Consider the following 27,689-nt stretch of genomic DNA (forward strand, 5'->3'; position numbering starts at 1 on the left):
GGGAAGCGTGTAAACATGTGTAATCGTCTCAATCGACGATTTTTCATAAAACGAAAGAATCTGGCAGAAAAAGTGTTGCTCTTCCCCGCAAACCAAAATATTTATCGGTAAAGTGCATGACTCCTCAGGGCTCAGGTTAGGAATTTTTATGTACTTGTAATAAATTCCAGTTGCTCAGCCAGTACTAAAACTTGCATCGTCTGAAGCCAAACTAGCAACACAGCCAATAGCACAACCAGCACTGTTGCCAACACGGCAACAAGCACGCAAATCCAGCTAGCAATCCAGCAGGAAAAAAAGCATCGTGTGCCGCTGGCTTAAAGCCCAATGTCCACGATGCTAGAACTCGATCCGAGTCCTCGGATCGAGAAATGTCTAATCAATCAGCTTACAGTTTTTACGGAAAACCGGCAAGTTGATTGGCTACACATTTCTCGATTCGTTAACTCGGACCGATTTCTAGCATCGTGGACATTGGGCTTAAGAGACGTTATGCGGGGTCTACGATAGAAGTCGTAGCGGTCGTAGAGTCTTAAGTCGTAAATAATTAACCAATCGCAATCGAATATGAGAAAAATAATCGATGGATTTTGCTTCGTATCATCGGAATCCTGTTTTCTGATTGGTTGCAGAGCATCGTAGGACGCAAATCGGATGCAGGGTGAATCCAGCATAATAAGACATTAGATGCGTTCGGGGAGACGCTATTAGCGCTACATCTGTCATTCTATCTTCGTTGTTTACCCCTGCAATAGGTATTTTAAGCCTTAAGCCATAAGAAATTGACCAATTACCAGTCGAATCCGAGAAGAATAATCGACTATGATTCGCCCATTTCTGATGGCTTAAGGTTTAAAACCCCTATTGTAGACCCTATCCGGACTTATTAGACGTAAAACAAGGATGGAATGCAGCATTGTATGATGTATCTGTTGGTACCGTTGCCTTGAATCGCTTGAACAGTTTCAGTCTGTCCGATTGGCACGGACTGGTTTGGTAAAGTTTGGTTTGGCTGTGACGGCTGTGTGGGATCAGAGAGGATCCCCTCTGGTGGGATACTGTGTGTGGTTTGGTGAATGAAGAGTGAAGTGGAGTGAAACTCACAAAGCTGTGTTAGAAGTTCGTTTATTCGAACATGGCGAGGGCAGTGGTAAAGTGATGATTTCGAGACTCCACTCTCGTGATAATTGTGGACACCGATGAAACGACAATATGAACGGCTGGCCCGACGCACCAACTCGGACCCGCTAACACACAACAGGCAGAAAACAAAGACGTTGGGGTCCTCGCGAACGAGCTTTCTACAGGTGAGTCGCTTTTTACGAGTTTTCGGAAAAGCGGTAGCCAGCGAGAAATGCAGTCTAGGCAACTCGTTCGAGTCTTTTAGCTATACTTTTATCGGGGTTTAGTCGGCGGAAGTCCTTATTTGGTGAAATTAGCCAATAACCAACTTGTACGACTAAGGTTAAGACCGCTTAAGATTTCCGAGAGATTACCGACTACCGTCTCATTGTAGAATTGTCGAATATCTGACATGCCGCTATATCTAGCTAGAGAGATGAGACGATTGATAAGAGTGAATGTCCTGCACCTCTCCTCCCCGTGACGTTGTTGTGGCTGCGTTCCTTAAAGCGCATGATACGCGTGGTATTATTTTATATTTGTTTGACAGATACGGTAAACAGAAATAAAATAATACCTCACGTGCGCCACGCGGTTTATCGTAGTTTATTGGACTTGTCGCGGTCGCCTTCGTACCGTTAGTCTCCCACGTGTGGTGGTAACATTTAATTGTGGGTAGTGGTTCGTGAGTTGAGAGAGAGAGAGAGAGAGAAGCATCCAAAGGCTGCAATAGTATTCTGATAGGGTGGGGGAGGTAGCGGAGCGGAGTGACAAGACGGCGAAAAACAGACATTTTTTTAATTCGTGAGGGATAGATACGCGGTTGCATGCTATTCCGATATCACATCGTGTGCGCACTCCCACACCGCAGAAATAGTTCTCGTATCTCGTATTCCACTCTCGTGCATGGCGAGTCGGCGAGCTTCCCGATTAGGGAGCAGTAGTAAGTGACAGGAATGGGACGCGCCGACGTCCTAATTGGAACATTATATTAATATGCATTTGCGTATTATGGGTGCACGCACACACACACACACACACATTATATAAATATATATATATATATATACTATATATATTTCTATGGCCCTGTTCGCGTTGCATGAAATTCTCAAGTATTTTTGCACTTAAAATGAGATAGATACATATTTTGCCTTGAAAAGAGAGAAAGCGAAGATGTCGAGTGCCAAAAGTGCAAGCAACGCGAACAGATTAGATAGACTTGTGTGTGCACTGGGTGTATGTGCGCGTGCGCTCACACGTTTATACATACGCATACTTCGTACATATATGTATACGTGTGTGTATGCATATAATGACCTTGAATTTGACTATTGCATTAAATGTTTTTATATAAAATAGAATTGTCTCTTTTTTATACATTGTAGCTTTTCTTAAGAAGCTAAATGCAGACGAATTTATTTAAGTAGCTTCAACATTTGAATCTGAGCCAGATCTCTCATAATTATATAGTTATTTTTATTGAATATAAATATAATTTTTATTTGAAAACAGACTCTTACATTGTAATCGTATATTGATTGATACATATGATATTTTTTATTTTGCAATTATTATACTACAGTTATAAAAATGATAACACAAAAGGCTGTTACATAAACGTCTATTTTCTATATTAATGGAAGCAGATCATGACTATTTAATAAAACGAGAAGATAATGGATGGAACACGAGCAGCGGAAGTATTGCCATTGCTGCAAGAACGTTTGGCAATACTACCAGGTGGAAGGGATCGTAGAGGGGGACCTGTGCTTCTGTTTCCAAGTACACCGAGACGCGAACGTGCAAAACCCGAGGATTACAGACGTCTTCTACAATATTTGTTTGCCATCCCGAGCGATGAAGCCAGGGGCCTGCGATTTACCGTGATTGTAGATATGCGTGGTACAACGTGGGACTCTGTCAAACCAATTCTGAAGGTTACCTTTTTTTTAATGTTTGCATTTAAAAATGTCATTTGCCTCCCATGTTGTAACGATTTTGTAAAATTACATGCAAATATCAAGTGTAAAAGTAATCTACAAATATCTTTAGGTGCTACACGAGCATTTTCATCGTACAGTTCATGTAGCTTTTCTTATTAAACCAGAAAACTTTTGGCAAAAACAGAGAACTTCATTGGGTAAACAGAAAAAGTATAATTTTGAGGTAATTAAATTTGAATTATTATGTATGCGTCGTAACTCTAATTACATTTCAACTATTATATTTGTATTTATATACAAATTGGATAAGGTTGACTTTTCTTTTTAACCAAGTTAAGTTAAAGTTAACAGCTTCAAAAATTTAACTTAATTAAGATACAGGTTAATCCATAATAAAGTTAATTGAATTAAATGTTAAGTTAAGAAAAAAAGTAATTAAAAAGTTAAATTTATTTCACATTTCATGATTTCAGGATCTCAGTCGTTTAACTAATTACTACTGAAAATAAGAAATACAGTTTAATTCTCGGTTTGTTTAGAAAGATACTCTAGATACATGTTTTGTTTACATATACCTATTAAATTTAAGTAATAAAGCTGTTTTAAAATTTCTTATTAAATTGGATTTTTTTTTTTTTTTCGAAAATTATCGAAAACGAGTCAGTTTCGTGTACAAATAAATTTGTACGAGTTCGAGTATCAAGCCCCATATAATGTAGATCTACTTGTTGGTAGGCGCGCAACGTTTCGCAACATCTTTATTTTTGCCGATAGAATGGCTGACTTCAAGAAAGTTAAATTAAAGTTATTTAACTTTTCAACTTAACTCTTTAAATAAGCGCTACCCATGCTATCTTGATTTATAAATATTTATAATGTTATCAATCTAAATTACATTAATTTCAGATTAATACAATCAGCTTAGAGGCTCTTGTAAAAGTTATAGATCCTTCTCAGCTCACTGCAGATTTAGATGGATCCTTGCAATACGATCATGCCCAGTGGATCGATACTAGATTAGTTGTGGAAGATTTTACATGGCAGGCAGCAGATCTTCTCGATCGATTAGATGACTTGCAAGAGGATCTCAGTCGAAATGATTTTGCTGACGATGTTGCGGGAGCTAAGCACGGAATTGATCTACATAATGAGATGAAAAAAAAAATCATCAAAGTCCCAGTGGAAGATATCCAAGTTGTTGGACAACGTTTGCTTCAGCGATTTAACAATGGTTAGCATTTGTTACTTTTTTGTCTTTTTGAAACAATAATAACAAACGCACAAAGTGTGTTTTCAATGACATGCATGTAAATACATATATGTATGTGTTTTCAGATGCAACCAGTGGAGAAGGAGGAAGTATTGACTGTGGCGCGGCGAGTTGCACAGATTCTGATGGACGAGCACTGGCTACCTTGGTTATTCAGCATTTGGATTCTGTGCACGCAGCGCAACAGCATCTCTTACAATTATGGCACATCAAGAAGATGAAATTAGATCAATGTTTTCAGCTCCGATTATTTGAGCAAGATTGCGAGAAAATGTTTGATTGGATTTGTCACAACCGAGAAGCGTTTCTCGCCAGTTACGTGGAGATTGGCCGCTCGTATCAGTTGGCCAAAAATTTGCAGGAGGAACATAAACATTTTACAATGAGCTCGATGAATGTTTACGTAAATATCAATAAAATTCTCACAATGGCTGGCAAATTGCTGGAGACACAACATTATGCGGCTGGGCATGTACGAGCGGTGGCGGGACGTCTGGATCAAGCTTGGAAGGAATTTGCCGCAGGTCTCGATGAACGTACCGCGGTACTTAGTTTAAGTGTAGTGTTTCATCATAAAGCGGAACAGTATGTCGATAACGTAGCTGGCTGGAGTCAAGCGTGCGAGATGAGTAATCTACCCAGTGAAATTCCAGTGCTTGAATCTCACATTCGCCAACACCAAACTCTTTATGAAGCAATGTGTCAGGCATATACAGAGGTAAAACTTTTTCTCCTATTCTTACATACGTTTTACCATTATTCAATATGACTCGGATTTAAAGCATAACGTAATTATCTTGATAATGGACAAGATTATTTTTACGTTATTGTACATTATTCCAACTTTCAGATATTTCTTTTCGTTTACATTGTAAATTTATCTGACATTTATCTGACAGGTTTACAATGCATATCAAGCATTATTGAGCGGCCTGGGTTCAATGCTGCAAGTATGTCATAATGTGAGCGCCCATTCTTCAGGGTCGGATACATTTCGCGTCGATTATGTACGAGAAATTTAATTTTTAAAGCTTTTGGCGATGGAATCCATTGCTCGCTTGGTATTTGGGTGCTGTTGGAAATATCTATCCGCAAATTTTCTGCAATAATTAACATTTAAAGTAATCTTCTTATAACCCAGGCGTCTCAGTATTCTCAAACAGATTTTTGTATATAGGCGCATGTTTATTCGTTTATTACCGGTATTCGTTACTACGGTGTTGTTATCCTATTGTTTTTCGCAACGCGCCTCGATTAAAAATTAATTTATATTAAACATTTATTTATCCTGTCATATGTGTAGTGTCATATCCGAAATGAACATTGTACATATATATATATATATACATACAAATGTTTCTTAAGTGGGATTGGATAAAATTCTTATTTAGGTGCATAGTACCAGTAAGAAGCTTCTTTACCAATTGGATCATCTTGTGCAAGTCTGTAATCAACCGCAAGGAATTGACTATGTCGCCAGAAAACATGTACGTTAATTCGTGTTTAAAGGAAAAATCATTGTTTTTCCTTTTTGTTAAAACCTTCCTCGTGATTGTGTTTTTGTATATTTAATTTTTTAAGAACATAAAGCTTAATTTGTATATAGGATGTTTTATGTAATGTGACCGCCACCTCTTATGCCCCCCTTTGCAGGTCAAAAATTGTTTTAGATTTCTAAAAGAAGGTACAATTTCTCTTTTTATATGTAGAAAATACCATAAAGGAAATTTTGGGACTGCGATGGAATCTCACAAGTGGATTCCATTGCGATCCTAAAATTTTTTTATGGTATCATATTTGAGAAGAACTTCACATTTTTAAAAGAGATACAATTTTTTATTTACTTGCTTGACCTTCTGTCTGTGTACATGAGTGCAAACACACCAGGCTAACAAAAACGTACCTAAATAAAAAGTTGCCCAACGGAAAATTTCCAAGTTTTTCTTAGGAATATTATCGTGATACGTTAATATTAAAATATTTCTACACAGAAAGAAGGTTAATATTGTATATATAGTAAAAATAAGATGTTATTTTTTAAACTTTTTTTGTTAATAACTTTTTAACGGATAACGAACGACGATTCGGCAACTTTTTATTTACGTTTTTATTGTGTTGCACCTTTTTTTGGAGGGTAATGGGGATAGGGAGGAAAATGCCGCGGGGTATGTGGAGCTCGCACCCATTAAAATCCGGATGTCCATCAAGCCATGTGAGATATCCCTGGGAACCGCGTGCAGCATAATTTCCTGGAACACTTCGGATCACGGCTGACCCGTACCCTGGAAAGTTTGATAATAGACCCCCACAACCCAAATTGAACTGCACCACTCTTTAAGCGAAGAGAGGGGACACCAGCTTCGTCTCCTCGCGGTGTTTTGAGAGGGCGAAATTGGAGGGCCCGGGAGTTCCACTAGGAGTTAGAGGGATTTGACTACATTTCGTCTCCTTCCTGGCGGGACCTTATCTGTTAGGAGGGCGGTGCAGAGTCTCCCCGCCTGCGCTAGATTGCGTCCCAGGGGCTCATCGCCACTCCCTTGCTCCCTTGCGATTTTGAAGAGGCGGGGCCAGGCTGGGATCCCGACCGCTTCTTCTTCCTTACTCCGGGTGGGCCCATCAGGGTACAATCTATGGGGGAGACCGCCTCCTCTTCGGTGACTCCACTTCTTTCTTCCGATCCAGTTGGAGACTGACAAGGAGGGGATGGCAACTTGCTAATGCCGCACAGTGGTTTACCCGGGCGCCTTCCCTCCCGTTGCAGATAGGGGACAATGCGGGGAAGCATCGCACTCCTCAGCGACATGTCCCTCAATCACACACAGAGATGTAGTGCACTCCTGTACACAGATAGAAAATTAAAACTAAAACATTGTTTTTTTTTATACTATTAAATTTATTTCATTAAAATTAACGTTTTTGTCTATAAATCGAAAAAATTCCAAAAAATTTACAATTCCAATTTTAAAAATGGGAATGATCATACAATTTTCAAAAATGATTTTTTTGCAAAATTAATTTTATATTTTATCATTATTTGTCCTCCTTCCAACCATACAATCTGTACCTGAACATATTTTTAAATTGACCTTATCCTATAAAGATTAATGCTTGGCTTATGCTTCGGTCTTAACTCTAAAATCTTAAAATTCAGTCAATAATGCTACCAGTCTTAATTGATCCTAACTGAAACCTGTATTCCATTGACTGAATTTTAAGATTTTAGGATTAAGACCGAAACATAAACCAGGCATGAGGGTGGTTACGTTAACACTGTATACAGGATGATTCTTGTAAAGTGACCGTTTTAATTATTAGCAGATATATGTATATGAAAAAGTTTATACCAATGTGTTCAGTACAAAGAGAGACCTCATATAGTGACATTTCAAGGTCAAGTTCATTTTTTAAATGGAATTATATGAATTTTTTTGCATAATATGATTCCTCTAATTATTCTGCATATAAAAGTATTAAGGTAGAAAAAATACATTTAAAAAATCAATAGTTTACGTGATATGTTATACTTTAATCTGGTACAGATTGACATGAAATGTTAAATAACTTGTAAACTATTACAAGTACAGGATAATAAGATGAATCAATTGGTGTAAAAAAAACATATAGTTATTTATTTAAAAAATTATTCATTTTGCTCACACATTTTTTTATAGCAACTATATGCTTTCTTTACACGAATTGATTCATTTCATTATTCTGTTCATGAAAGTATTAAATTAAGATACGATTATATTAAAAAATTAATAGTTTACGAGTTATTCAATATTTTATGTAAATATGCCAGAATAAAGTATAATATATCTCGTAAACTATTAATTTTTTGATATCTCTACCTTAATATTTTATGCAAAATAATTAGAATTAGAGGAATTGTATTGTGTAAAAAAATTTATATAATTTCATTTAAAAAAATGTAGTTGAAATGTCTCCAACGTTTCCACCTATATAATAATTGTTTTCTCTGTGTATTGAACACATTGGTACAAACTACCTTTTCATCGGTTACTTTATACGAATCACCCTATATACATATATTATACATATACAGGGTATCCCGAAATTCGAGGGTAATATTATTGCAGCGTGAAACTTTGTGAAAAATTAAGTAATAAAAGTAAACTATTTTTTTCCGTGAAATAGTTTTTTAAGTATAAACGTTTAAAGTTTCATTAACCATATGCGTTAATTAAAAAATCATCTGTCCATGTGACGTGCGTGCAATAGTATTAAATACTAAACAAAACATTACCGCTGTACGCATACTATCACACAGACAGATGACTTTAACCAACGTTTATGATTAGTCAAACTTTAAACGTTTATATTTAAAAACCTACTTAAAAAATAGCTCACGCTTTTATTATTTTGTGATCGTTTTATTATTTAATTTTTCACAAAGTTTCACGTTATAGTATTATTCTCGAATTTCGAATATATATATATTTTTTTTCGGAAACATATATATATATATATGTATATATATTGTTTTCGAAAAAAATATATTATTTGCTTATTATTGAGCGAGATAACAAGTGCTTTCATCATTCTTCTATTCAAATTGCTCTTTGCATGAGATAAGAAGAAGGAATTGTTTCGTAAAATCGTTTTGCAAATACTATTACCTTAAGAAAGATTAATATAGAGAAATATGCTTGCTCTCTCTCTCTCTCCTCTCTCTTATGCTGTAATAATATATATAACTTAAACTATGTAAAAGCATTGAATAGTATCTAATCTCATTAGAATAATATCTAATGATACTGATCGGGATGCATGTAGCATTGTTCATTTAATTAATATACATATAATTAATCTTCGAGAGCGATTGTATTATAGTTGATATTTTTGATATCTGATTTAGACTCAAGATGGACACAGTATTGACAGTCATACCGGCACGAGTGGTAATCCAGCGGCTGATTACAGTGAAGGTGCATCTCACGTATTAGCTGTCATTCATCAGATTCTGGGTCATCACAGAGCATTAGAAGCGCGCTGGCATGCTCGCAAAGTCAAGTTGCATCAACGACTTGCATTAAAGTATGAAAATATTGGGTGTTTGAATAAGTTTCCGCCGTTTTTTTTTTTATGAAATTTTACTTTTAAACGTTTGCCAACAGTTGATTAATCAACATTTAATGCCTCTAACAATTCTTTCAGCGTTTGACATGGATCTTCATCAAGTAATGTTTTCAGTTGTTCATCTTTCAATTTTTCGGTGTCACTTTCACGTGCTTTATCTTTTATCGAAATCATCATTTATAAAGTGTTGAAGCCACTCTTTCGGATGGAGCATAGACCTCCCCATACACTTCCACAAGCAAACAATAACTTTCAGCTGTACTTTTCTTAACAATAAACAATGCAATAAAATTTCCCGCAAATGCTGTTTTATTGGTACAAAAGTCGACGTTTTCAATGCAATCACAAAAATGTTGTTTACTCATCCATCAAATGTCATATACTAAATATGTGAAAGCTTGTGTATAGTACTCTCAAATACAACAGTTGCTATTAAAATTATATGCATGTAGTACTCGATGTCTTTTAGAGAAAACGGCGGAAACTTATTTAAACACTCAATTAATAAAATAAGTTTATTTATCGTTACATCGATGGTAACACATACAATTGTGATTTTCAGATTATTTCAAGAAGATGTAAAACAAGTTCTTGACTGGCTGACTAATCATGGCGAAGTCTTTATTAGAAAAAATACAGGCGTAGGTCGTAATCTGCAGAAAGCACGCGTCTATCAAAAAAGCCACGAACATTTCGAAAATGTTGCTCAGGTGATTGTTTAGTATATGTACTTCATAATATATAATTTATGATTTTACATATAATTCTTAGGTTTCCATGAACATACTTAACATTTTTTTCATTTGCAGAATACTTACACAAATGCGACTAAGCTTTTAACCGCTGCCGAAGAACTTGCTCACACGGGGGAATGTGCACCTGATGAAATATATGCAGTGGCACAAGAATTGGAGGCCCACGTTAGTAGCTTCGCAGCAAGGGTCGAGCAACGGCGTCGCAGATTAGATCTGGCAGTAGTATTTTATACTCATGAAAAGGAGGTATTTTTATACGGATTGATCATATCTAACAAGGGAAATACCAGGATGTGTTGTTGTCTCCGTTTTTGCTGAATTACATACACATCTATGTACATATATTAAGGCAATATAAATTACAACGTCGTTACTGTAACCTTTATATGTATATAGTTGACATTAGAGACCCTCAAGGGTCTCTAGTTGACATTATAATAAACAGAAAATTCACTAATGCTGTTTATGATGGATAGTGTATTTTCAGTTTGCTAGAAAAAATGCCAAATGTTTAAAACAAATACGTAGGCGTTTATAAAAATATTTAAGGGCTGCATTTGCTGTTTAGCGGTTTGAGTTATGTTGTCAAACAGTACAGGTTACAATGACATTTCGATTACGATTAAAACTTGAAAATAATTGTAAAAGTAAATACAATGATAGTAATTATGATAATAATAAATGTAATATTTTTTACTAGAAATTAAAAATGCCTATTACGGTCGAAGCTGGATCTTCATTGCTTTAAATAATTCAATCTTGAATTACTAATATACACTATATATGTACTTGCATATATACCATTTTGTAGTCTTTTCAAACTGCGCGCCGAATTGTTTTTCCGGACTATAAACGCAATTAAAATTACTGTAATAATCGCGAATTAAATTGACAAGCAATTTAATGCTATCATCAAGCATCATATTGTAAAGATGTTAATATGTTGAAACTGTTAATAAATTTATTGCGAAAAATATTACCTTGTCTGGGACTTGAACCCGAATCTCTTATATTTCGTACGAGCGTCCTAAGTCATTAGACCACATTTTGCCTCGGTGGTCTAATGGCTTAGAACGCTCATACGGAATACAAGAGATCCAGGTTCAAGTCCCGGCCGAGATAATATTTTTCAAAAACACAGGACACAATAATACGTTGCAATGCAGATGGGGGGGGGGGGGGGATGTATAAAATTGGAACCTAAAATACGCAGCATTGTACTGCTACACTTTACTCATTACACCGCACCATTACAGCTTCTCTCATACATAACATGTAAATCTTTAAATGCGTTTTTTTCACGAATATTGGAGAAGCACATTTTATAATTTTAACACGAATTAGTTGCTAAGAAGAGCTAAACTTATTATAAGTGTGTGTGTGCGTATAATTTGACCAAATCGGAAATAACACATCCTGATGCTCTTCTCATAAAATTATTTACAAGTACAAGTAGTAATCTAAAATGTGCAGATATATATGTACTAATCGTATATGCATGCTTGCCATCTTGAATTTGGTTTTGTTTTACAGCTGACTGGTTGGGTAGATGAGTTACGTCAGGAATTGCAACAGGACGAGGTTGCGGAAAATTTAGAGACAGCGGAAAGATTGTTGGAACAATGCGCGCAGCATAGATCGTCCTGTCTTGAGGCATGTGCTTCGACAATAGCCCAGGGCGAAGCTCTATTGCAAGAACTACGCGAGGCAACCGACGCGCCCGACACAACCGGCTCGATATCAGCGGTAGAGTCAGCTTTGGATAGATTGGCAAGTTTGAGACAAGAATTAGAAGACTTGTGGGCGACGAAAAAGCTGAGACTGGAACTGTGCCTACGATTACGCGTATTCGAGCGTGACGCACTAGAGACTAGCGGCCAGCTGGAGATGTGGGCGCAGGAGCTGCAAGGGCCACCGCGAGAAGGTTCTCCAGAACAGTTGCTACGCGTACACAACGATGGAGTCGCCCATATGCAAAATACCGCTTTCCAAATTCTGCACCGTGGGCAAGAATTGGCGCAGGTTTTAGAGGAAGCAGGGTTGTGTATTATGGCAGACGGTCAGCATAGTGCGGCGGCGCGGGTGCAGGTGCTCCTCGAGTTTTTGAACGAGAGAGAATTGGATGCAGAGGACCTCGCGGAAATGCGAAGAGTACGGCTAGAGCAAGCCTCTCAATTACTGCAACTACAGACGGACGCTTCTCATGTGATCAAGTGGATACGAAACGGCGAGTCGATATTACTGGCTTCGCTGAGGATACCAGACGATTTCGAAGATGCCGATCAATTAGGAAAAGAACATTATCATTTTCAACTTGCGATAACGAATACTCATGCGTCTGCCGTGCAAGTGAAGCATAAAGCGGATTCGTTGATAAGCGGGAATCATTACGATCCTAAAAGTATCAGGGAGGTCGCGGAGGATGTTACCAAACGATGGCAGCAACTAGTGACCTGTGCGGAAGAACGACATAAATTAATTACTGCCAGTTTAAACTTTTATAAAACAGTAGACTCGGTACGTTCGGTTCTCGACAGTTTAGAACTACAATATAACGTGGATGACGATTGGTGTGCCGACGGAGAAAAAGCCGCGGGAATACCGGCGAATATCACGAGGCACCAGGAGCAAAAGGAAGCCTTCCTAAAAGCGTGCACGCTGGTACGGCGAACCGGGGAAACTTTCTTAAAATATATCAATCGTAGTTTACAATTTTATAGCTATCACGCTAATAGCGCCGGTTCCGCAAACAAAGTGAAAAATATTTTGGAGGAGTTAGTTAGTAAGGAAAACAAAGTGCTCGAATATTGGACGCAACGGAAGAAACGCTTAGATCAATGTCACCAGTATGTTCTGTTTGAACGTAGCGCAAAACAGGCTCTCGAGTGGATTAAAGAAACCGGGGAATTGTATTTAGCGACGCATACCAACGTCGGTAAGAATCGCATCGAAAACGAACAACTGTTGCAAGAGCATATCGAGTTTAAAGGTGCAGCGAAGGAAACGAGAGAGAGAGTAAAATTGTTGATTCAACTCGCTGACAATTTAGTCGAGAGGGGTCATGCTCATGCCGCGGCGATCAAACAAGCTGTTGCCGAAGTTGATGAACGATACAAAGACTTTAGTACGCGAATGGATTGCTACAAGACACAAATCGAAGGCGATCTAGGTATTCAGTCTGACGAGGTGCATAGAGATCTCTCGATCGATCGGAATTCGGATCCATTGCTGGAAGAGAAGATCAAGGGTAAAGATCTGAAAGAATTGAACGAGGAGAAGAGAAGATCTGCACGAAGGAAAGAATTTATTATGGCTGAACTGTTGCAAACTGAACGTACGTACGTGAAAGATTTGGAAACTTGTATCCGTTGCTTCTTGGATGAGACGCGATGCGGAAAGGGAAACATTCCGATGGGTTTACAAAATCGGGAATCGATCATTTTTAGCAATATAGAGGAGATACATCAGTTTCACAGCAATGTCTTTTTACGCGAGCTAGAAAAGTACGAAACCATGCCAGAGGATGTAGGACATTGTTTTGTAGTGTGGGTGAGTTTATTTTATCACATTTTGATATTTAATTATTAGGACAACATACATATATACATATATTCTCTCGTATTCCAGGCACCTAAATTTGACATGTATGTTACTTACTGTAAAAATAAACCCGAGAGCAATCAACTATTAATAACGCACAGCGGAACGTGGTTTGAGGAATTGCAGAGAAAGCATAGAGTGGAACATCCTATCGCTGCATATCTAATCAAACCTGTACAGAGAATTACCAAGTATCAGCTGTTACTCAAGGACTTGCAGGTATTCGCATCTGTGTTGTGTATTATACATCTCAAACTTGTAATGTACTTTATTCTTTTGTTTTTTTTTTCTTCAGGCTTGTTGCCAGGAAGGACAGGGCGAAATAAAAGAGGGATTAGAAGTGATGTTAAATGTGCCTAAAAAAGCTAACGATGCCTTACACTTAAGTCTACTGGAAGGTTGCGACGTTAGTATAGATGCGCTCGGTGACGTTGTATTGCAAGATTCGTTCACAGTATGGGACCCAAAACAATTGATTAGGAAAGGAAGAGATCGTCATATATTTCTTTTCGAATTGTATCTTCTCTTTACAAAGGAAGTGAAAGATTCTGCAGGAAAGGTTGGTTTTTTCTTTTTCTTTTTCGTCGAGTAAAAAAAAATTCTTTTACACACGTGCATACATAATATCACAGTATGAAAATGGTCCGTCTAGGTGAAGTACGTTTATAAAAATCGCCTGTTGACCTCCGAATTGGGCGTGACCGAACATATCGAAGGCGACGAATGTAAATTCGCGGTATGGACAGGACGAGCACCGACCAGCGACACACGCGTGGTATTGCGTGCCAACTCGATGGACGCGAAACAGCTGTGGGTGATGCGGTTACGCGAGGTGATACAGGAGACCTTCTTAGGCAAGAATATGCCCAAGAGCCCCGCTAAAAAGAGCTCTAGTCAACGCTCCAGCAGAGATCTAGAGGAGTGTGCATCCTTGGACGAGAGTGTGGAGAATCTTGACAGAAATTCCTTGGCTTCCTTCGGTTCGACTAACACTACAGATTCTGACAAGGTAAAGCATCATTTTTTACTATATATATTTTTTTTTTATAAAAATCGTAATTTTTAATTTTTTACGCGACTCGTGACAATTCAACAGGACTTTTATCACCCCAGCGTTTTTTCTATAATATATTGTATAAATTTTTAGAATATATCATGTGGGTGTATAACGATGCATTATTTTTGTTTAGAAAATATTAAATCGCCTCGCGAGTTACAACAGATAAAGCTAGAAAATATTTTAAATGTCCAAAATAGTGATTACTGCATAGCTCCAATCTCGAGTCATATTTGTTTCAGTCGAACTCATCGCTTTTTGATGATGGCGTTTTTACTGTCGTTCATTAATACTCGTATATAAAGATAGTTTTGACTGTGCCTCAAAAACGTGCAAAGTATAAAATCTTTAATTACACTAGTCAATAAATAAAATTTTTTTTGTTACTCAAAAATAGGGTGGTTTTTAATCGTTTTTTATGCCATTTATAATAAAAATATCTGCTTTTAAAACATATACAACATACATATACACAAATGAGAATCCCAAATCAGATTTTCAAATAAAACAACTGAAAAATATAAGTTGTAAGTTTCTTTAAGATTTTTATAAACACATCTGCTTTGTGATTTCGTAATGTCACGCATAACAAAACTGCATTTACTTATACAAGATCTACACGAAGAATTTGCCATATTTAGATTTTCGAAAAGACAGTCCTTTTGTATATCACAAAAATAACATGTTACGACGTTTTTGAATATTAGATATGCACTGCCGGAAATTGAAATCCCAACAAACACCATGAAGGAATTGTGCTAGATGAATGAAAGTTACACAGAATGTTTGTTCACATGAGTTATTTTATTGATATCTATTACAAGGTCACAATTCGCAGAATCTGAGTGTAGCGCCATATAAACATTAAGTATATTCCGACTTAATACCCACTGTAGTCACCTCTATGTTGAATGCAGGCCTTTAAACGTGCATGCATCCGATCATAGAGGTGTCAGATGTCATCTTGTGGAATGGTATTCCACTTGTAATAGATATCAATATAATAACTCATGTAAACAAACATTCTGTGTAACTTTCATTCATCTAGCACAACTCCTTCATGGTGTTGGGATTTCAATTTCCGGCAGTGTATAAAGAAGAAAGTCAACAGGGCAGCATAAAAATGTAGGTATTACCAAAACAGTTGTTGACTAATGTTTAAAGCTAATGTAGATCAATTGCAATAATCAATGAATAACAGAGAGCATAGATTCATGCGAACATTTTGCGCGAAGGCTACAGTCTCCTGATCATTTTTATCCGCCCTTTGTATTTCCTATACGTTTGTCTTCAAAATGCAGACTGTAAATATTGTTCTTCGTTTTCTTCGGAGCTCATAAAAATTGGATCTCTCTCTCTCACTCTCTCTCTCTCATTCTTAGAACGAGGTCGCTTCCGAATCAGAGTTGGCCCTCCCCAGTCCCCCCTGCGATAGGGAATATAAGGATGGTGATATGACCGCAACACTGGGAATAGTGCGGAATAGTGGGAATGACTGGGAAGGCCACGGTAGCCAGTATACTCGCGCAGGGTTGGGTGGGGCGCAAGTTGGGGTTGGGTTAGTTATAATCTTGTCACTCCGCACCACTCCGCACGGTCGGTTCGGGTCGAGTCGGGTCGGGACGGAACGGGACGGGTCGAGATCAGTCTGATCAGTCAGATCAGTACGGGCGCGACTCCCGGGTCGGATGGATCCGTTTAAGGATCTACCGGTGATTACAAGATTTGCGAGACGCTAAGCGAATCGGTAAAGCCCTGACCTTCTTGCCGGAGGCCGAAGGAAAGGAAGAAGGGGGGGGGGGGGGAGAGAAAAAAATACAAAAACGGACGATGGCGGATGCAGCGTGGATCGCCGTGCGCTCGAGAATGTGCTCCGTGAACGACAACGCGCTGTTCATCACATCGTTTCTGCCCTCCTGCGCGTCACGATCGCATTCGTGCCTCTGAAGACCGTAACCGCATGCCGCGCCGATCGTAAGGTCAAGTCTTCCTTATCATGACGTCACCGGCCGGGAAACCGGCGACAATCGCTCAGAAGGCGCGCAGGAAGATTTCCCTGCCGTGGTTCCGCCAGGGCTCCGCGGCACCGCCGCACGTGACTCTCTCCAGGCAGCACACCATTGATACACCGAGCTCCTTCCAGGCTCGACTTTTGCGTCGTCAACCATCCCTGGCCCAGGTACTTGGCGCCGCAATGTCGCAATGTCCGCGAGTTTTTTTTATCGGATCGGCTTTTATCTTTCCTTTTTCTTAGTTTTTCTTCATTTTTTCTTTTGCCACTCACCCTCGTTTCTTCGAGGGAGATCGTTGCGATGGAATTTCAATAAATTCCGCGTACTCCTCTTTCCGGGATTACGAAAGAATCGATCGACGTTCCATCCAGAAGATCGCCTGGAAACTCGCGAAAGGGCAGATTCCGTCCAACGAGCGATATATGAGTCTTACGAGCATCATCGTGGCGATAACGTAATTTTTTCCCCATACTCTTTCGTTCTATATTTCTATTTTTCTTTCCTCTTTTTCATCTCGGTCGTTTACGCGACAAGAAAATTTGGCACGTGAAAAATTCTATTTTGGATCGCGAAATGTCACGAAAACGTCAGGCAAATAATTATGCCCAACGAAAGAAGGGAGGGGGGGGGGGGAAGAGAGAGAGAGAGAGAGAGAGAGAGAGATAAACGATGTTATTGGTTGAAGATGCGGTAAACGTGCACGCTCCGTCAATGTAATACACGCACACGCGCGGTATTTATAGCAACGTCAAAGTATCGCGGTGTCGTGACATTAGCTATTTTCAAAACGCCGGAATCCCCGTGCGATTTAAAAGTGTCGTCGCGGAAGGGCGCGCAGAGAGAGAGAGAGAGAGAGAGAGAGAGAGAGAGAGAGAGAGAGAGAGACTCTGATCCGACAATCAGAATCACTCGAGCGTGAGTAATCGGATCTCTGGAATCTCGCTCCGTCGATCCGCAAATTCAAAGACAATCGGTCTTTCGCGAACGGGAGAGCCCTCGGTCGCGCGCGACGGAGAGGACGATCGTATCGACCCGTCTACGCTTGCGTAAGCACAAGAGGGCAGACTCTTCTCTTCCTCTTCGCTTTGCTTCCCTGTGCGCTTTCGGTTATATCCTGCACCCTTGTCCGCCCCCGCCCCGTCGCGGCCGCTATCACCATTGCTTTCACGCACGCGCGCACACAGACACTAATATTCGCTAATTATCCCATTTCTATATAATCGCCCTCTCCCTGCCTCCCTTTCTCCCTTTCTCCCTTTCTCTCAGCCCCGATATTCAACGCGCGCGCATGAATGTATCGCCATCGCGGAATTGAGGATCCTTGATGCGCGTGATTTCGGATTTCAGACCGGAGTCGTCGAAATGACGTGGGTGGTCGCTGATCATATGGCCGCGCCCGGCTCCAAGGAGCTCAGCGTGACAAAGGGGCAGCAGGTCGAGGTGCTGGAGAATGGTAACGCAAACGCCAGCAGCACCGGCGGCATGCCCAACACCGGCGAATGGACCCTGGTGCGTCTGCCGCTCACGCCTGGACAGGTTGAGCCGGCCGCGGAAGGTCTAGTGCCCACCAGCGCCCTGAAACAACCGCCAACCGCCTCCTGCAAAACTTCGCCGTCCAGAAAAGCGTCCACGCAACAGCAACAATCGCATCAGTATCAGCATCATCATCATCATCATCATCATCAGCCACAACAGCAGCAGCAGCAGCAGCAGCAGCAGCAGTCGCATCATCATCCGTACCATCAGCAGCAGATCAATCAAGCAATCGTCCAAACGCAGCAGCAGATGCAGCAGCAGCAGCAAACTGCCGTCACGTCTTCGACTTCCACCAACACGTTGCCACCGACCTGCTGCGTAGCCAGCATCCCGTCGATGACGCAGCAAACGTCCTCGTTGACCGCGCTGTCATCCACGGTGCTGTCGCCGATGGAGGATGCGGGTAAGTGAATTTCTTCCCAGTACGTAACTCGACTTTACGGAACAACTAGTAGGCAATAATACGGTGTACTATCACGCGACGCGTGACAAGTATAAACGAAAACCGGATTGGAGAACTGCAGGAAGTCGGTAAACCGCAAATCACACGCGCTCGCCTCTTATCTATTCCGATAACCGGCGACTGATAAGTTGGAGCGCAATTTTAGGAATGCATAAAGTAATCGTTCTTATTTTTAATCAACAGAAAACTCTGGAAGCGACGGTAGCGGGTCGGTAACTAGTACAAATTCACCTGGCAACAAGAGGCGAGTTTTCAGCGGGTGAGCATTTCATATAGAAACTCTGTCGTCTAAATGCCTCGCGCTTATCTCGAAATGTCATACGTGCAACGATAATCACGTACTATGGCCGGGCGTTTCTGTTTATAGACGGAAGTGGCTCCCACCTTCTTTACGCAAACTTAGCCAAGGTAAAGTCGAGAAAACCAATACAGCCGCGCCGACGTCATCGCCTCCTTTGATTGGGCCGTCTTTGAAGAAAAGCGGCTCGGACAAACGCTTTAAATTACCGAGCGGCGTCGAACATAATCGACGGCCTAGCAAGACGGCGTTCGAAGCAGAGGCTGAGGTGCAGGAAGGCGAGGAAATCTGTAAGGGCGAGGGAGAGGAGGAGGAAGAGGAGGGCGAAGGCGAGGAACAGCAGGAGGTTGAGGTGGATGTGGACGTGGACGCGGATGTTACGGAGAGCGACGACACGGTGGTGACGAGTTTGCAGGAGCAGAACGGTGGCGAAGATGCCGACGACGATCTAGAACTTCCACCTCCGATGAAGCCTATAACCGAACCAATACTTGTAGCGACTGCAAATGGTCCATCAGGATCTACGATACCGAGTGAATTGCCCGGGAAACGAGTGAGTATTCGCGCGTCTTACTCTTTGGAGAGTTAAGACTCGATCGCGTCGATATCATTTCCCTTCCCTGGATATACATCTTCCCCCCTTCCCTGTCTCTAATTGCTTCATTTAATATAGTCTGCTAGTCTGTCGGAACGTACAAAGATTCTCGATGGCGGCGGCGCCACAACGGCCGATCTTTCGGAGATCGAGCAGATCGTCAAGGAGAGAATGGTAAGTAGAGTCCGTTCACGTTATATGCACTGCACTAAGTACTATGCCAAGTATCATTAACAGGAGCAACATACAGAAAATCAGGAGAGGCATAGTCTTATGCGAACTCCTAATGGGAAATCCCTAACGTTAAGCAACGAGGAGGAATATTGTAACGCGACTATTAACGCGATCACTTCCGACGAGTCAGATCCAGAGAGTAGCGCGATCGCAAAACGGCAGTTTGTTATTCGCGAGCTGGTGGACACCGAAAGAGATTACGTCAATGACTTGAAGCAGATAGTCGAAGGTTACATGGCACTAATGCGAAATCCCGAGTGCGAGATTCCATTACCAGAAGATCTACGCGCTGGGAAAGATAAGATGGTTTTCGGTAACGTAGAAGCTATCTACGAGTGGCACAGAGAGTGAGTCGGATCAACCGTTGAAACCTCCTTTAGCGATGATCGCCCGACTATCGAAACGTTCACATCGATATTTCTTCTATGGCCTTTTTTTTACAGCTTTTTCCTCAAAGCTTTGGAACGTTGTTTGGAACGTCCTGAAGAACTCGGACCTCTCTTTAAACGTTACGAACGAAAGTTGCACATGTACGTGGTTTATTGTCAGAACAAGCCCGTTTCAGAATACATTGTGTCCGAATATATAGATACTTATTTCGAGGTAATCAGTTAAATTAAATCGATAAGCGGCTACGCACAAAACGGAAACATTTAATCAAAAGGACGTGTATGTTACAGGAACTTAGGCAAAAACTTGGGCATCGTTTGCAGCTCTGCGACTTGCTGATCAAGCCTGTACAAAGGATTACAAAATATCAACTTCTTCTACGGGAGGCACTGCGCCTCACTGAACGAACTCAAAGGCTATCGGAAATCGAAGGCCTCAGAGCGGCGGCTCATGTCATGCGAGTTATTCCTAAAGCTGCAAACGATATGATGGACGTTGGGAGATTACAAGGTTTTGACGTGAGTATTGCTCTTTTTCACTCGGCTCTCGTTTTTTTTATTTTTATTATTTTTTTTTATTATTATATACGCGGTAAAAACACATTCTTGAAAATTTATTATGTTTAATTTTCTTTAGGGTAAAATAACGGCGCAGGGAAAACTCTTGTTACACGGCCCGCTTCTGGTGTCGGAAATATCAAACGTTACAATGAGAGGAAGGGAATGGCAAGTCTTTCTTTTTGAGCAAAATATCATCTTTAGCGAAACTGTCGGCAAGAAAACGCAATTCACCAATCCTGTCTACATATATAAAGCACATATTCAGGTAAGGTGACGCGTATTAATTACTTTTCATTTCTATCGTTTGACCATTCTTATTTCTAAACAAGTTTCAATATCGATGTACCTTATACGTATATTTACTTACGTAGGTAAATAACATGAGTCTGGAAGATTCGAACGACGATCCAGATAAGTTTATCATCCGATCGACGGATCCCCGAAACCCTGGGTTAGGATTCTCTTGTAGCGTAGCTGAAGAAAGTAGTGGACCGCGCAGGCAGGAGTGGGTAGATACCATCACTGCCATCCTGCAAACTCAGCGCGATTTCCTGAAGGCGATACAATCACCGATTGCCTACCAGAAGGAACTTACCAAAGATCCACTGTAAGCGTCTCTAACACATTGAATATTATATTACACATTGACTCTCTCTTTTAATATCCGATCTGTGAATATTCGTTCCGACATATTTTTGTATATTTTATATAAAAAGAAAATGCAATTGCCGTATAAGAGCTAGATAATCGTTAATCGTATCCTAAAGATACCATCGCCTGCTCTCCTCTGCGTCTTTCATCCCTCCATCGCTTGCTTTCCTCTGCGCCCTTCATTTACACCTTTGTTAACTAACTACTTTCCATCCATTTCAATATATCTTGGCGCCTACATTGTTATATTGATGCCATATATACTATAAGATATTTGCACGTATCCAGTCATTTTTCTCACATTCCTTTTCTCGATTATCTTTATATCTTGCTTTCATAATACAGAGGAAACGATAACGATGCACAATTAATTAAAAACTAACTATAGTTACGCGCAGGAGTTTAAGGAGTATCTACACACAACACAATTACTTACACTTGAAAACTAACTTCTATCGGCTTAATAAGGAATAAAGTACACTAGGTATACAGAAGAGTATGCAGGGTGTCTAAAAAAAAGTGCTGCATTATTTTTTAATGACTGCTGGACGTATTTGGAAGCAATCTCTCTTTAGTATAATAAAAGGTGACTGTGAAAGCAGCGACAAAATTAACTTTCTAATAATATATATCTATACACGCGCGCGACTGGATATTTTTTGAAAATTATCGTTAAGGTAACATTGCTTCCAAATTTTTGTAAAAATCCATCATTGAAAAAACGATGCGATAGTTTTGGAACATACAAATACATAATCAAATATATATCTTTTCATATTCGATGACTTCTTGAAACGATTGTAGACTTGCAACTATCGCTCTCTATCAGATCAGATATATATGGAAGCATACACTTTAGTGTTTTAGATTTTCATGCAAGAGTTAATACTCTTTTTTTTTTTCATTTCATGGATCAAAATCTACTCACCCTGTTTCCTTAATTATAGCGTTTACTACTCTTCTAGACTCGACTATCTGATCCCAGGAGCTTATAAACGTGTATTAATCCGTTCCAATGCGCTTGCATTATGCGTGCACGTATTGTATGCATATATTATGTACGTGTATATGCACAACAATGGGGGCGTATTTTGTTGTTTACGTGCGTTACATCTCTACACACATGCGACTTATAACGATATGACGACGATATACGTGAGAGAAACGTGCTACGAGTGCGATGTATTAATAACGTAATAATATATAAAGATATGCAATATATATATATATATATATATTTATAATAATTTTAATAACGTTTACAAAATCACACATGCGCGCGCGCACGAGTCTATGGACAGATTGTGGCGTAACAGTATACTGTGTATATATTAATGCGCGATGCTGAAGAACAGTCCGAAACAAAGCTATAATTGAAACCCGCGAATCGTAAGAATTTTGTCTAGAATAAATTGTAAATTGTGATGATTAAGATCGAGTGATTGTGATATGCATCCTTTATCCTCATCTATTGTCTACACGCCTAATCCGACTAACTAGCTTCTTTTCTTATAATTTTATCAAGAACACAGTACTGCGAGAAACAAGTCCAAGTGTATCAACCATGATTACAACCAACCAACCACCCATCCACCTATCCACCTTACCGCCATGCGTTGAATACACACTCATCTGTTGTTCGACACGTCCAAAAGATCCAAATTGCTGGCAACGTCGATATATCCTCCGCATATCCTGGCTCATGTATCGAGACTCGTTCTTATCGATCGCTTCGAGATTCCAATCATTTGAGATATTCTAAAAGATGACCATTTTTTAAATTTTTATTCGTGTAAACGGTTAGTTGCGAACGTATCGAAGTGAACGAGTCTCAACGCGTAGTACTGTGTCTTGAATTTCATTTATGATTTGCTGGCATACAGCCGTGCCACCATCACCACCACCACTACCACCACCACATCCGAACTTGTGATACGAACAACCGTATCGGTTCCTCCGACGCTGATAGTCTCCGAATCGACGAACCGAGACCACAGGAATCAGCAACCGTTACAACGCTCGCAGACTGGGGGATTGGAATGCGTGCAACCACGTACCCCCAGCCCAACAAAGAGTAGGCTAAACTTCCTGGAGGGATTTAAGAATACTCTACGCACACGCTCGCCGATTCGCAACAATTCTATCCCGGTGAGCCAATCCTGATTAACATGTTTTTAATAATTTTAACTGATTAATACACACATGTTATCATTCGTATCAATTGGAATTCTTGATGATTGCAGCAAAGGGGCTCTTCTTCTTCTTCTTGATGCCTGTCGCTATCTACCGCTATCTATTACATTATCTTCTGTTGGCGCAACGATTGTTATATACTTGTATCGTTAAAGAACTCTATCGACTATCAAACGATCCACGAACGTCATACGCTATTACGTATATTCTCTTAACTTGTGTAATGAAACCTCACACTGACGTAAAGCAAATGTTACACGTACATACCTACGAGGAGATAATCGCTAGAAAGATGGAAAGAAATTTCAAAATTTCTTGTAACGAATGACTTTTGATTCTGCAAACTCCACTGTAACTCTCTTCTAACGTCTTGCTCACCATACACACATGCGCACGCACGCGCGCGCGCACACACACGCACGCGCGCGCTATAGTATGTATTATACTACACTGCTAATTTTTCTTTACCACCGTCACCAAATGTTACTGCTATCTATAACAATTCTACCGCTGCTACTCTATACTACTGATTCTATCAAAATCAATGCTACTACTATGCTGTTATTTTCTTCTCTACCGGGATCGCTACTATTATTATATTACCACTACCATCGTTGCATTACGATACTGGAAGCTCTTCTTGGGTCAAATCTTCTGTCGCATTCAGAGTGAATACAAAACGGGGCAAAGTAGCGACGCAAGTTGCATGAAAGATACGCTTAACAACATGAAGAAAGTTCGAGAAGACTTATAACAAAGGAACTTCCTTAGGTCGTTCCAGGTGCACGTGTAAGATTGGCTGCGGATTGGGGAAAGTTACACGCCGGAGACGAACTTGTTGTCTCCCACTTGGACGGTCCGGGCTTAGTGGTGTCCCCTGTGAATACCAGAGACGAGTTGTGGATCCCGGCGAGTCTTATTCCGAACTCGGCAATCAGCCGATCGTGGTCGTTTCGACCACGGAAGATTGATCTCGCAAGATGCCACGACGCCGATTCCCGGGAGTTAACGATGACAACAATAACGTACCCCGAGGACAAAAAGCCAGTTATCCTGAATAGTCCGACGTCGATGATTCGCGCGACCGTCGGTGAAGTCGTTAGACTGTCCATTGAGACGCACAACGCGGATAATGCGACTGTCGCCTGGAGGAAGGAGGGCGAGAATCAATATATAAGAGAGAATGATCGATATCAGTTCCAACGAAGCGCGGGCTTTGTATACCTACAAATCAATGGTTGCCGAACTTCAGACTCCGGGATATATCACTGTCATCTAATAGGTGAAACGGACTCTTCCTCCGCTGGAATTTCTCTCTACATCGTAGGTATGTCTGATGAAATATCCCGATATAATATAACAAATATTTTAGATGTATCGTTAAATCCTGATTGTTTCAGGTGGAAAGAGCAGCACCTCCGCACGTGTTTTAGCATGCTCAAAGGTGGAGATCGATTGGGACAAGCAAGAGATCAATGGTGTGTCGTGTAATATAGAATGCAGAATTTTACCGTCGCAACAATGGGTGGCGATATCGAAGCAAGTTAACGAGCCACCCGTTTTACTGGATGTGTCAATGGATGCTTCATATAGTTTCCGAGTGGTGGATGACGATGGGAGGACTACCTCACCATCGATTGTAGTGACCCTGTCGCGACCAGACGTCGGTGGTGGCACAGAATGGGAAGCCAAGCAGTTTATTGGCAGGTATTTGGAGCTGGACGAGCTGGGTAATGGTAGATTCGGCACAGTTCGTCGTGCCAGGGATAAAGGCACCGGTCAAGAGGTGGCACTCAAGCAAATTCCACGACACAAGCAATCGAGATTACTGACACGCGCGGAATACGACGTGCTGGCTTCCACTCATCACGCTAACATTGTCAGGGCATTCGCATTGTTCGAGAACGCGCCTCGATCTGGAATCGACACTATTGTCTTGGAACTGTAAATATTCGCAACAACAATATCTCGATAATACAGCCATCTTTGTGTCATCATAGTATTAAACAGTGCTTTCCTCCCTGCAGGGTCAGAGGTCCAACGTTGTTTGTACATTTGAGTGAAAAAACGGAATACACCGAGGCAATGGTGACACGTTACACTTATCAGCTGTTATCCGCATTGCATTGGTTACACTGTCGCAGCCGGGCGCATCTGGATATAAAACCAGAAAACGTTCTGATTGATCATGAGACGGACCAGGTGAAGGTAATAGATCTGGGGGAAGCGATCAGAGCTCCCATTGACGAAATTGTGCCGCCCCCTGCCGATTTGGAATTTGCAGCACCAGAGTCGGTGTTAGGTAGACCGACCGGTACTTACACGGATATGTGGGCCGTCGGAGTTTTTATTTATGTTTTGCTAAGGTATTCTTCTGAAATTGCTTATTTATTTGAATTTTGAATTATTTCTTTTTATACTGCACTATCCGTGCCTCATCTTTTGAATACCATAGTGGATTGTCGCCTTTTTTGGACGACTCCGTCGAGGAAACCACCGCCAACATTCTTAAATGCGATTTCTGTTTTCCCGACGAATATTTCAAGATTATATCCAGCGATGCAAAGGAACTCCTCGGGAGAATGTTATGCCTGCGTGGTGAGAATCGAATGAACGCAGAAACCTGCCTTGGTTCGCCATGGTTAAAAGTAATATAAAATCATACTTGATCGTTCCCTAAAATAATAATTTATCATTTTATGGTGTTAATTCTTCGACATTGGGTTGAAATTTAGTAAGACATTTGTTCATTTTTTAAAATTAGATATCAACTGGTGCTACCATACCGTCCACTAGAATGGCCGCATTTATAGAACGTCGTGCACACTGTTTTAAACTGCGTCAAGACCATAATGACAGTTTTCATTCCTAAGATCAACAATATGCCGTAAGCATGTTACTTAATAAAATACATGACAAATTTACATATGTAAATAGCAAAATATACTTAAATGTTTAATTGTTGATATCTCCTTTAAATTCCAATATATTGATTAAAACTTTTTTCTTTCCTCCCCTTATTTCATGAAATTCTCTTTTTATAGTTGCTTTCCATTTGCACACAAATGAAACTGAGTCTGAAGTGAGCTGAGTATTTCATACTCAGATTAATGACGTCATAACTCAGTTGAATGCGCGTTTCTTTCGCTTTCTGACAAGTGAGATCAACTGAGTTTTTACCCATAATCTGCACGAGATTGAGACCGGGTACTTTAGCGAGTCTCGTAAACTCACTTTTCGAGGTTATGAACTTGTCTTGACATGTGATAACTTTTTACCAAAGTAAGCAAGTAGTGACGTCATTAATCTGAGTATAAAATACTCAGCTCACTTCAGACTCAGTTTCACTTGTGTGTAAATAGAAAGCAACTATTATTTGCTTCCACTTTAAAAGTCAGGTTCGAACCTGACTTTTAAAGTGAGTTTAATGAGACTCACTAAAGCACACGGTCTCGATCTTGTGCAGATTATAGGCAAAAACTCAATTAAATCTCACTTGTCAGAATGTAAAAGGAACGCGCATTCAACTGAGTTATGACATCACAAGTGAGAATTTTCTGAGAATCGGTGTAAATGGAAAGCAACTTATATTTCCATTTTAAATATCCGTCAGCAATTGAATCGATAATGAAAACTTCCAATGACATGTGTAGGATTTTCTCGAATTTGAGTATTTAAAACATTTTTATTGTTTTTAAATGTTACAAAAAAACAAAGTTAATACAAAACATTGTTTCGAATGAACAAATATTCTTCTTCTTCTTCTTCTTCTTCTTCTTCTCGTGTGAATGGCCCCGACTCTGATACAGCGTCGATACGACCAGAATCGAAAATACCGCTAATGCGGTGAGTAACAAAAGTCTAAAAGAGTAATAGATGAAATAATGATGTAATGCAAATCATAGTC

The 27,689-nt window shown here is 40.1% G+C and overlaps 1 protein-coding gene across 10 annotated transcripts; it reads left to right on the forward strand.

Moving 5' to 3' along the window:
• Window positions 1-1,026: 1,026 nt before the first annotated feature.
• trio (trio Rho guanine nucleotide exchange factor) lies at window positions 1,027-26,728 on the forward strand. 10 transcript variants are annotated; one of them, XM_018515952.1, is made up of 29 exons: window positions 1,032-1,307; window positions 2,772-3,062; window positions 3,178-3,291; window positions 3,975-4,299; window positions 4,404-5,056; window positions 5,238-5,345; window positions 5,730-5,825; window positions 9,218-9,396; window positions 10,001-10,148; window positions 10,248-10,439; window positions 11,727-13,742; window positions 13,821-14,012; window positions 14,089-14,352; window positions 14,446-14,802; window positions 18,210-18,801; window positions 19,045-19,120; window positions 19,229-19,712; window positions 19,833-19,928; window positions 19,992-20,335; window positions 20,432-20,591; window positions 20,669-20,896; window positions 21,015-21,203; window positions 21,310-21,545; window positions 23,473-23,737; window positions 24,554-25,109; window positions 25,183-25,726; window positions 25,810-26,148; window positions 26,238-26,380; window positions 26,547-26,728. In XM_018515952.1, exons 2-29 carry the CDS (start codon window positions 2,802-2,804, stop codon window positions 26,576-26,578), a joined length of 9,189 nt encoding a protein of 3,062 aa, XP_018371454.1. In that variant the 5' UTR covers window positions 1,032-1,307; window positions 2,772-2,801; the 3' UTR covers window positions 26,579-26,728. The 10 variants fall into 10 exon arrangements, with proteins under 10 accessions (XP_018371460.1, XP_018371459.1, XP_018371458.1 ...); XM_018515953.1 differs by having other exon boundaries at window positions 26,329-26,380; XM_018515955.1 differs by having other exon boundaries at window positions 26,329-26,430; window positions 26,547-26,574.
• The last annotated feature ends 961 nt before the right edge of the window (window positions 26,729-27,689 follow it).

The sequence above is a fragment of the Trachymyrmex cornetzi genome, unplaced genomic scaffold, assembly GCF_001594075.2.
Source record: "Trachymyrmex cornetzi isolate Tcor2-1 unplaced genomic scaffold, Tcor1.1 scaffold607, whole genome shotgun sequence".
Lineage (NCBI taxonomy): Eukaryota > Metazoa > Arthropoda > Insecta > Hymenoptera > Formicidae > Trachymyrmex > Trachymyrmex cornetzi.